The 11,245-nt window shown below is 54.0% G+C and overlaps 1 protein-coding gene across 1 annotated transcript in view; it reads left to right on the forward strand.

Moving 5' to 3' along the window:
• Positions 1-11,207, forward strand: part of LOC142263277 (tubulin alpha-3 chain-like) — a 72,083-nt gene extending 60,876 nt beyond the window's left edge. Inside the window, exon 5 of the mRNA XM_075332206.1 lies at positions 10,815-11,207. Within this exon, the coding sequence (XP_075188321.1) occupies positions 10,815-11,111 (297 nt within the window). The 3' untranslated portion in view covers positions 11,112-11,207. The remainder of the gene's footprint in view (positions 1-10,814) is intronic.
• Positions 11,208-11,245: the final 38 nt, after the last annotated feature.

The following is an 11,245-nucleotide window of genomic DNA, read 5'->3' on the forward strand; positions in this document are numbered from 1 at the left end:
CGCTGGGAATCTTCCCCGACTTCTTCACGCTGTTCGGGTTCCCAGCCCGAGGACTCTCTGGAGGACGAGGCGGACGTCGCAGCTCAGGGCTCTGAACCTGACGTTGCCCTCAATCTTGATACACCTGAAGGGGACGCCTTAGTTAATGATCTTATCTCGTCCATTAACCAGGTGTTAGATCTGTCTCCCCCGCCTCCACCTGTAGAGGAGTCGGCTTCTCAGCAGGAGAAACACCAGTTTCGGTTCCTCAAACGTACACGGAGTGCTTTTTTCGATCACTCTAACTTCAGAGATGCAGTCCAGAAGCCCAGAGCGGTTCCGGACAAGAGCTTTACTAAGCGCCTTACTGACACGCGTTACCCCTTCCCCTCTGACGTAGTTGGGTTGGGCTCAGTGTCCCAAGGTGGATCCTCCAGTCTCTAGATTGGCGGCTAGATCTGTAGTATCGGTGGCAGATGGCTCATCGCTGAAGGATGCCACTGACAGGCAGATAGAGCTCCTGATGAAATCCATCTATGAAGCCACGGGCGCGTCTTTTGCCCCGGCCTTTGCAGCCGTGTGGGCACTACAAGCTATCTCAGCTTGTCTGGCTGAGATTAATGCAGTCACACGTAATTCTGCTCCGCAGGTTGCGTCTCTGACTTCTCAAGCGACAGCTTTTTCTTCCTACGCCTAGCGGGCCAACGCACTTTTTCAGGCAGTGGCCACTCTGAAAACAGAGGGAGTTGTGATCCCGGTTCCCCCTCAGGAACATGGTCGCGGCTTTTACTCCAACTTGTTCGTGGTGCCAAAGAAGGACGGATCATTCCGCCCCGTTCTGGACCTCAAATTGCTCAACAGACATGTGAGCACCAGACGGTTTCGGATGGAATCTCTCCGCTCGGTCATCGCCTCGATGTCACAAGGAGACTTCCTAGCATCGATCGACATCAAGGATGCTTATCTCCATGTGCCGATCGCACCCGAACATCAACGCTTCTTGCGTTTCGCCATCGGGGACGAGCACCTTCAGTTCGTGGCATTGCCTTTCGGCCTGGCAACAGCCCCACGGGTGTTCACCAAAGTCATGGCATCCGTTGTAGCAGTCCTACACTCTCAGGGCCACTCGGTGATTCCCTACTTAGACGATCTCCTAGTCAGGGCAGCTTCTTGGGCGGCATGTCAACACAGCCTTACAGTCGCTCTGGCGACTCTCCAGCAGTTCGGGTGGATAATCAACTTCCCAAAATCCCAGTTGACACCGACTCAATCACTGACTTACCTCGGCATGGAGTTTCATACACAGTCAGCGGTAGTCAAGCTACCGCTGGACAAACAGCTGTCCCTGCAGGCAGGGATACAATCTCTTCTTCGGGGTCAGTCATACCCCTTGAGGCGCCTCATGCACTTCCTGGGGAAGATGGTGGCAGCGATGGAGGCAGTGCCGTTCGCGCAATTCCATCTGCGGCCACTCCAATGGGACATTCTCCGCAAATGGGACAGGAGGTCGACTTCCCTCGACAGGAACGTCTCTCTGTCCCTTGCAACCAAGACGTCTCTTCAGTGGTGGCTCCGTCCCAATTCTCTATAGCAAGGAAGATCCTTCCTACCCCCAACCTGGGCTGTGGTCACCACGGACGCGAGCCTTTCAGGGTGGGGAGCGGTTTTCCGCCACCACAGGGCTCAGGGAACCTGGACTCCGGTAGAGTCCTCCCTTCAGATCAATGTTCTGGAGATAAGGGCAGTGTATCTAGCCTTATTGGCCTTCCATCGGTGGCTGGAGGGCAGGCAGATCCGTATACAGTCGGACAACGCCACTGCCGTCGCATACATCAACCATCAGGGCGGCACGCGCAGTCGTCAAGCCTTCCAGGAAGTCAGGCGGATTCTGCAGTGGGTGGAGGCCACAGCCTCCACGATCTCCGCAGTGTACATCCCGGGCGTAGAAAACTGGGAAGCAGATTTTCTCAGTCGTCAGGGCATGGACGCGGGGGAATGGTCTCTTCACCCAGACGTGTTTCGAGAGATCTGTCGCCGCTGGGGAACGCCGGACGTTGATCTCATGGCGTCACGACACAACAACAAGGTCCCGGCCTTCATGGCACGGTCTCAGGATCACAGAGCTCTGGCGGCGGACGCATTAGTTCAGGATTGGTCGCAGTTTCGACTGCCTTATGTGTTTCCCCCTCTGGCGATGCTGCCCAGAGTGCTGCGCAAAGTCAGGTCCGACTGTCGTCGCGCCATTCTCGTCGCTCCAGATTGGCCGAGGCGATCGTGGTACCCGGATCTGTGGCATCTCACGGTGGGTCAACCGTGGGCGCTTCCAGACCGCCCAGACTTGCTGTCACAAGGGCCGTTTTTCCATCTGAATTCTGTGGCCCTCAACCTGACTGTGTGGCCATTGAGTCCTGGATCCTAGCGTCTTCAGGATTATCTCAAGATGTCATTGCCACTATGAGACAGGCCAGGAAACCAACGTCCGCCAAGATCTATCACAGGACGTGGAGGATCTTCTTATCCTGGTGCTCTGATAACGGTTTTTCTCCATGGCCGTTTGCCTTACCCACTTTTCTTTCATTCCTTCAATCCGGAATGGACAAGGGTTTGTCACTCGGCTCTCTCAAAGGACAAGTATCGGCGCTCTCCGTATTTTTTCAAAAGCGCCTGGCCAGGCTTCCGCAGGTACGCACGTTCCTGCAGGGAGTTTGCCACATAGTCCCACCATACAAGCGTCCGCTGGAACCCTGGGACCTTGACAGGGTGCTAACGGCTCTTCAGAAACCACCTTTCGAGCCGCTGCGGGATGTCTCTTTATCACGTCTTTCGCAGAAGGTGGCATTTCTAGTGGCAGTTACATCACTCCGAAGAGTGTCGGAGCTTGCAGCGCTGTCATGCAAAGCCCCCTTCCTGGTGTTTCACCAGGATAAGTTGGTTCTGCGTCCGGTCCCGGACTTTCTCCCTAAGGTGGTGTCCCCTTTTCATCTCAATCAGGATATCTCCTTGCCTTCATTTTGCCCTAATCCAATTCACAAATGTGAAAAGGATTTGCACTCTTTGGATCTAGTGAGAGCACTCCGGATCTACGTGTCTCGCACGGCGCCCCTGCGTCGTTCAGATGCGCTCTTTGTCCTTGTCGCTGGCCAGCGTAAAGGGTCGCAGGCTTCCAAGTCAACCTTGGCTCGGTGGATCAAGGAACCGATTCTTGAAGCCTACCGTTCTTCTGGGCTTCAGATTCCTTCAGGGCTGAAGGCCCATTCTACCAGAGCCGTGGGTGCGTCCTGGGCATTGCGGCACCAGGCTACGGCTCAGCAGGTGTGTCAGGCGGCTACCTGGTCGAGTCTGCACACTTTCACGAAACACTATCAGGTGCATGCCTATGCTTCGGCAGATGCCAGTCTAGGTAGGCGAGTCCTTCAGGCGGCGGTTGCCCACCTGTAAGAGGGGGTCGTTTTCAGCTCTTTCTATCGAGGTATTCTTTTACCCACCCAGGGACTGCTTTTGGACGTCCCAATTGTCTGGGTCTCCCAATGGAGCGACAAAGAAGAAGGGAATTTTGTTTACTTACTGTAAATTCCTTTTCTTCTAGCTCCTATTGGGAGACCCAGCACCCGCCCCTGTTCCCTTCGGGCTGTTTGTTCTTTTGTGTACACATGTTGTTCATGTTAAATTGTTCTTTTGGTTCATGGTTTTCAGTTCTCCGAACATCCTTCGGATTGAATTTACCCTATACCAATTCATAAGTCTTCTCCTTCCTGCTTTTGCACCAAAACTGAGGAGCCCGTGATGCACGGGAGGGTGTATAGGCAGAGGGGAGGGGTATCACTTTTTAAAGTGTAATACTTTGTGTGGCCTCCGGAGGCAGAAGCTATACACCCAATTGTTTGGGTCTCCCAATAGGAGCTAGAAGAAAAGGAATTTACGATAAGTAAACAAAATTTCTTTGTCGCTCCATTGGGAGACCCAGACAATTGGGTGTATAGCTACTGCCTCCGGAGGACACACAAAGTATTACACTTAAAATTGTAAAGCCCCTCCCCTCTGCTATACACCCTCCCGTGCATCACGGGCTCCTCAGTTTTTATGCTTTGTGCGAAGGAGGCACACATCCACGCATAGCTCCACAACTTAGTCAGCAGCAGCTGCTGACTATTTCGGATGGAAGAAAAGTGGGCCCATATAGGGCCCCCAGCATGCTCCCTTCTCACCCCACTCTGGTCGGCGGTGCTGTTAAGGTTGAGGTACCCATTGCGGGTACATAGGCAGGAGCCAACATGCTGTTTTCCTTCCCCATCCCTGCTAGGGCTCTGGGTGAAGTGGGATCCATGATCGGTCTCCAGACACTGGGACCGTGCTCCCTCCGCAGCCCCTGGGGAATCTGCTGGACAGGAGCTGGGTATCGTCAGGGACATGGCCCTGCTACTGTGAGGTACTCTGTGTCCCCTTGGGGACGGCGCATGGAGCGCTTGTGTCATACACGCTGCAGCACTGCTGGGCGTGTTAGTGCGCCGGGACTACCGCGCTGGCCGAGCTTGTTGCCGGCCGCGCTTATAACTATAGTCCCCGGCTCTGCGGCCTAGTACCGCATATTCCAAGGGCTCTGTGTCCCCGTTGGGACGGCGCATAAAGCACCTTGGGCCCAGACGCTGCAGCGCCTGCGGCGTGCGTATGGGTCCGGGACTACCGCGCCGACCGTGCACTGCCGGCCGGCCGCGATTTTAACTTTAGTCCCCGGCTTTTGCGGCCTAGTATGGGATTCTCCCGCCCCCAGACCTGCCAGTCAGGGAAAAGGGCGGGACGGTCGGTATGACGCCGACAGTGAGGGCTGTAGTACATTGAGCTGTCCTCCGCCCCCCTCACTACCCACGCTGGGGCACCAGATTCCCGCACTTTTTTGTGACTACGCCCACGCCTCCCTCCTCCTCAGAGAACGCCGTCAGCCATGTTTTTCAGCAACTTCTGGCTGCAGCTGAGGGAGACCCAGGGCAGAGAATCTGGTGGCTACAAGCCACATCCGCAGCCCCTGCCGGACAGGAGACGGAGTATCGTCAGGGACATGGCCCTGCATCTACAGGTACTCTGTGTCCCCGTTGGGACGGTGCATGAAGCACCTTGGCCTCAGACGCAGCTGCGACTGCGATGTGCATTTTTTGTCCGGGACTACCGCGCCGACCATGCCTGTTTGCCGGCCGCGGTTTTTACTTTAGTTCCCGGCTTTTGCGGCCTACTGTGTTAAACTCCCGCCCCTGAGCCTGCCAGTCAGGGAGAAGGGCGGGATGGTCGGTATGTTGCCGACAGTGAGGGCTGGAGCACACCTCGCTGTCCTCCGCCCCCCCCCCCCCCAATCACTGATCACTATAGACCACCGGATTACCGCAGACAGAGCCCTGCATCATAACGTACTCTGTGTCCCCTGAGGGACAGTGCATGCATGTTTTACAAACGCCGCAGCGGTTGCTGACTGTTTGTGAGACTCGGACTACCGCACAGACCGCGCCATGTCTGCCGGCCGCGTTTTTAAATCCCGGCTCTTACGGCCTAGTGCCATATACTCCCGTTCTGGGGCCTGCCAGTCAGGGGTAACGACGGGACGGCCGACTGAACGTCGGCAGGGAGGGCTGGAGCATACGTTGGTATCCTCCTTCCCCCTCACTGAGCACTGGGGGGGCACCAGTTTTTCAGGTGTTGTCCCCCCCTTGGTGCCGCAGTATATATATATATATATATATGTTTATTTATATGGTATATGATTACGGAGCTGGGGGCACTGGTTGAACTCCGCCGGCGTTACCTGTCCAGGCGGCAGGAACAGAGTTGCAGCCTTTGCTGAGAAACTCTGAGTCATTTTCACTATCCATGTCTCAGGCTATGGACAAATGGTCGGCTAAGAGACTAGGAGTTTGCAGTCCAGACCGGTCCCTTACACGGGCCCCGGGCACTGCGGGATCGCCCCAGGCCTCTATTGGTCTGCGACGAAGCGTGTTCCTGGGGTGGCCTCTAGTTATGACGTGGGGTACTCCAGCACGAACCGCAGTCCCAGTCCGGCTAAGCAGCCTTGCTTGGAATCTTCCCCGACTTCTTCAAGGGTCTCAGCTTGAGGACCCTCTAGAGGATGAGGCGGAGGTCGCAGCCCAGGACTCTGTCCGGACGTGGCTCTAAAGGCTTCACAGATTTGTACAGAAGCACACCTTCCCGGACAAGCGTTTTACTGAACGCCTTGTAACACACGTTGTCCCTTCCCCTCTGACGTTGTTAAGGTTTGGGCTCAGTGTCATAAGGTGCCCTCCAGTCTCTTGACTGGCGGCTAGATCAGTAGTAGCAGTGGCTGACGGGTCCACGCTCAAGAATGCCACGGACAGACAGATAGAACTCCTAATGAGATCCATCTATGAACCCATAGGCGCGTCCGTTGCCCCAGCCTTTGCAGGGGCGGGCACTCCAGGCTATCTCAGCTGCTCTGTCTCAGATTAATGCGGTCTGCTCCGCATTTAGCGTCTTGACGTCTCAGGCGGTGGTATTTTCAGCCTCCGCCGTGCACAGAGAACCTTTTCTGTATGGCGGTCCAGGTCAGGGGAGTGCTCCCCACGTGTCCAAGACCGATGTAGGAGACATTCTGTCTTACGGTCACAGGATAGAGCTCAGTTCTCGTCCTCCGACTCGTTGCTTCAGAGCATCTCCGTCCCCCGAGCGAGCCGATGCATTTCCAGGCGGTGAACACCAGATAGGACGGATCACTCCACCCCGTTCTGGACTTCACACTGCTCAACGGACAGAGAACCTAACGGTTCCGGATGGAATCTCTCCGCTTTGCCATCGCCTTTGATGGCCCAAGGAGGCTTCCTAGCATCAATCGACATCAGGGATGCTTATCCCCACGTGCCGATTGTACCAGGATTTCAGCGCTTCCTGCGCTTCGCCATAGGGGACGAACAACTTCAGTTCGTGGCACTAACTCTTGGCCTGGCGACAGCCCCACGGGCCTTCACCAAGGTCATGACAACGGTGGTAGCGGTCCTACACTCTCAGGGACACTCGGTGATCCTTTACTTAGACTATCTGCTGGTCAAGGCTCCCTCTCGGGTGGCATGCCAACACAGCCCGAACATTGCTCTAGAGACTCTCCAGAGATTCGGGTGGATCATCAATTTCCCAAAGTCAAGATTGACACCGGCCCAATCACTGACATATCTCAGCATGGAGTTTCATACTCTCTCAGCGATAGTGCAGCTTCAACTGGACATACAGCGTTCACTACAGACAAGGGTGCAATCGCTCCTTCGAGCCCAGTCACACCCTTTGAGGCGCCTCATACACTTCCTAGAGAAGTTGGTGGCAGCTATGGAGGCAGCTCAGTTTGCGCAGATTCATCTGCGCCCACTTCAAGGGGACTTTCTCCGCAAATGGGACAGCAAATCGACGTCCCTCGACAGGAACGTTGCTCCTTCTCGGGCAGCCAAGGCATCCCTTCAGTGGTGGCTTCTTCTCACGTCTTATCGAAGGAAAAATCCTTCCTGCCCCCATCCTGGGCTGTGGTCACGGCTGACGCGAGTCTGTCAGGGAGTCTTCCCCCGCCACAGGGCTCAGGGTACATGGACTCAACAGAGTCCTCCCTCCAGATCAATGTTCTGGAGATAAGGGCAGTGTATCTAGCCCTAAAAGCGTTCCAGCCGTGGCTGGAAGGCAGGCAGATCCGAATTCAGTCGGACAACGCCACGGCGGTGGCATACATCAACCACCAAGGCGGCACAAGCAGTCGGCAAGCCTTCCAGGAAGTCCGGCGGATTCTGCTGTGGATGGAAGCCACAGCCTCCACCATCTCCGCAGTTCACATCCCGGGCGTAGAGAACTGGGAAGCAGTCTTTCTCAGTCGCCGGGCATGGACGCAGGGGAATGGTCTCTTCACCCGGACGGGTTTCAAGAGATTTGTTGCCGCTGGGTGAAGCCGAACGTCGACCTATTGGCGTCCCGGCACAACAACAAGGTCCCGGCATTCAGGGCACGTTCTCAAGACCAGATTGGTCGCAGTTTCCACTGCCTTATGTATTCCTCCTCTAGCGATGCTGCCCAGAGTGTTAAGCAAGATCAGATCCGACTGCCGCCGTGCCATCCTCGTCGCTCCAGACTGGCCGAGGAGGTCGTGGTACCCGGATCTGTGGCTTCTCACGGTAGGCCAACCGTGGACACTACCAGGCCGGCCAGACTTACTATCTCAAGGGCCGTTTTTCTATCTGAACTCTGCGGCCCTCAACCTGACTGCGTAGCCTTTGAGTCCTGGATCCTAGCGCCTTCAGGGTTATCTCAAGAGGTCATTACCACTATGAGACAGGCCAGGAAACCAACGTCCGCCAAGATCTACCACAGGACGTGGAAGATCTTCTTATCCTGATGTTCTGATCAGGATGTTACTCTGGCCATTCGCCTTGCCCATTTTTCTATCCTTCCTTCAATCCGGAATGGAATAGGGGTGGTCTCTCGATTCCCTTAAGGGACGAATTTCGGCGCTTCTGTGTTTTTTTCAAAAGCGTCTAGCCAGGCTTCCTCAGGCACGCACGTCCCTGCAGGGGGTTTGCCACATAGTCCCTCCTTCCAAGAGTCGGCTAGAACCCTGGGATCGGAACGGGGTCATATCGGCTCTTCAGGAATCACCCTTCGAGCCAATGAGGGATATTTCTCTTTCATGCTTTTCGCAGAAGGTGGTCTTCCTAGTGGCAGTCACGTCACTCCGCAGAGTGTCTGAAATAGCAGCACTGTCATGCAAAGCCCCACTTCCTGGTGTTTCACCAGGACAAGGTGGTTCTGCGTCCGGTTCCGGAATTTCTCCCGAAGGTGGTATCCTCTTTTCATCTCAATCAGGATATCTTCTTACCTTCTTTTTTGTCCTCATCCAGTTCACCGATGTGAAAAGGATTTGCACTTGTTAGGTCTGGTGAGAGCACTCAGACTCTACATTTCTCGTACGGCGCCACTGCGCCGCTCGGATGCGCTCTTTGTCCTTGTCGCTGGCCAGCGTAAAGGGTCGCAGGCTTCCAAGTCAACTTGGCTCAGTGGATCAAGGAACCAATTCTTGCAGCCTACCGTTCTACTGGGCTTCCGGTCCCTTCAGGGCTGGAGGCCCATTCTGCCAGAGCCGTGGGTGAGTCCTGGGCATTGCTGCACCAGGCTACGGTTCAGCAGGTGTGTCAGGCGACTACCTGGTCGTGTCTGCACACTTTCACGAAGCACTATCTAGTGCATACCTACGCTTCGGCAGATGCCAGCTTAGGTAGGCGAGTCCTTCAGGCGGCGGTTGTCCACCTGTAGGACGGAGCCGTTTTACGGCCCTTTTACCGAGGTATTCTTTTACCCACCCAGGGACTGCTTTTGGACGTCCCAATTGTCTGGGTCTCCCAATGGAGCGACAAAGAAGAAGGGAATTTTGTTTACTTACCGTAAATTCCTTTTCTTCTAGCTCCAATTGGGAGACCCAGCACCCGCCCCTGTTCCCTTCGGGCTGTTGTTCTTGGTTATGGTTTCAGTTCTCCGAACATCCTTCGGATTGAATTTACCTTAGACCAATTTATAAGTTTCCTCCTTCCTGCTTTTGCACCAAAACTGAGGAGCCCGTGATGCACGGGAGGGTGTATAGCAGAGGGGAGGGGCTTTACAATTTTAAGTGTAATACTTTGTGTGTCCTCCGGAGGCAGAAGCTATACACCCAATTGTCTGGGTCTCCCAATTGGAGCTAGAAGAAAAGGAATTTACGATAAGTAAACAAAATTCCCTTCTTTTTGTGCGTTTTTGCTGCAGAAATTTCTTGAGAAAATGGTTGTGCCTTTCTGCAGACATTCCCCAGCAAAACCTATGGGAAAAAAAAAATAGCTGTGCGCACACTGCGTTTTTTCTTAAGAAAATCTACCGAAATAATTTTCTTAAGAAAAAGAATGAGCAGTCACTTCTTTTCTGCAGGTAGCTGCGTTATTCACTCCATTGACTGCAATGTAATCATGAAATAGCGCAGGAATAGCGCAGGTAGCAAATCATGTGCGTTTCATTGCGTTTTCCTGCGTTATTCCCGCGTTGTTTCACGTTTTTCGGGACATAGTGTACATCACTGCCCTGTGTTTTGCAAGGACGTGATGTGACTATAAGAGGAAGAGGAAGTTCCTCCATTTTCAGTGGTGTAGGAAGTATACATATATAATGCACAGACACATAGAAATCCAATGTACATATTAAAAAAAAAAGCGTGTGCTCCGCCGTATTTTTACCGTCCAGCCGGGTAAGCACACAGCGGCGGCCCGATATTCTCAGGCTGGGGAGGGCGAGGGCCAGGGTAAATATCAGTTAAAAGCAAAGCACTTTTTGCTTGGTTACCCGATATTTATCTTGGTTACAGCATACACCGCTCAGCGCTGGCTCCCTGCACACGTAACCAGTGTAAATATCGGGTAACTAACCAAAGCGCATTGGTTAGTAACCCTATGTGTATCCTGGTTACGGGTGCAGGGAGCCAGAGAGCGCATGCGCACGAAATCCTACGGATCAAACCGTTACATGCTGCGTTGCTCCCGCCCGGCGGTCAGTCAAAAAACAACTGACCGTCACGCAGCGGATGCAACGCAGCATCATCAGTCACAATCTGTCGTTAATAGAAGTCTATGGGGAAAAACTGGATTCCTGCAAAATATTTTGCAGGATACCGTAATTCCTCAAGGCGATGGATTGTGACTGAAGCAAAACAACGGAAGTGTGAACTTAGCCTAAATGAATGAAGAATCAGCCAAATGGGAGTTGGGAGTCTCCTTACGCTGCATAGAAGCCGGCTGTCAGAGCTTACCGCTTATTACCTCTCCCCTCAGGTCGGAATCAACTACCAGCCCCCAACAGTGGTGCCCGGGGGAGACCTGGCCAAAGTGCAGCGCGCTGTGTGCATGCTGAGCAACACTACGGCCATCGCAGAGGCCTGGGCCCGGCTGGACCACAAGTTCGATCTGATGTACGCCAAGCGAGCCTTCGTGCACTGGTACGTGGGAGAGGGAATGGAGGAAGGAGAATTCTCCGAGGCCCGAGAAGATCTGGCCGCGCTGGAAAAGGACTACGAAGAAGTGGGAATAGACTCTGTAGACGAGGAGGCTGAAGAGGGAGAGGAGTACTGAGGAAGGAGCAGCCGATGGGATAGGAGAGGTATTAGTGGTTATTAGCAGTTATTAGTGGTTATTAGTGGTTATTAGCAGTTATTAGTGGTTATTAGCAGTTATTAGTGGTTATTAGCAGTTATTAGTGGTTATTA

The sequence above is a fragment of the Anomaloglossus baeobatrachus genome, unplaced genomic scaffold (assembly GCF_048569485.1).
Source record: "Anomaloglossus baeobatrachus isolate aAnoBae1 unplaced genomic scaffold, aAnoBae1.hap1 Scaffold_2567, whole genome shotgun sequence".
Lineage (NCBI taxonomy): Eukaryota > Metazoa > Chordata > Amphibia > Anura > Aromobatidae > Anomaloglossus > Anomaloglossus baeobatrachus.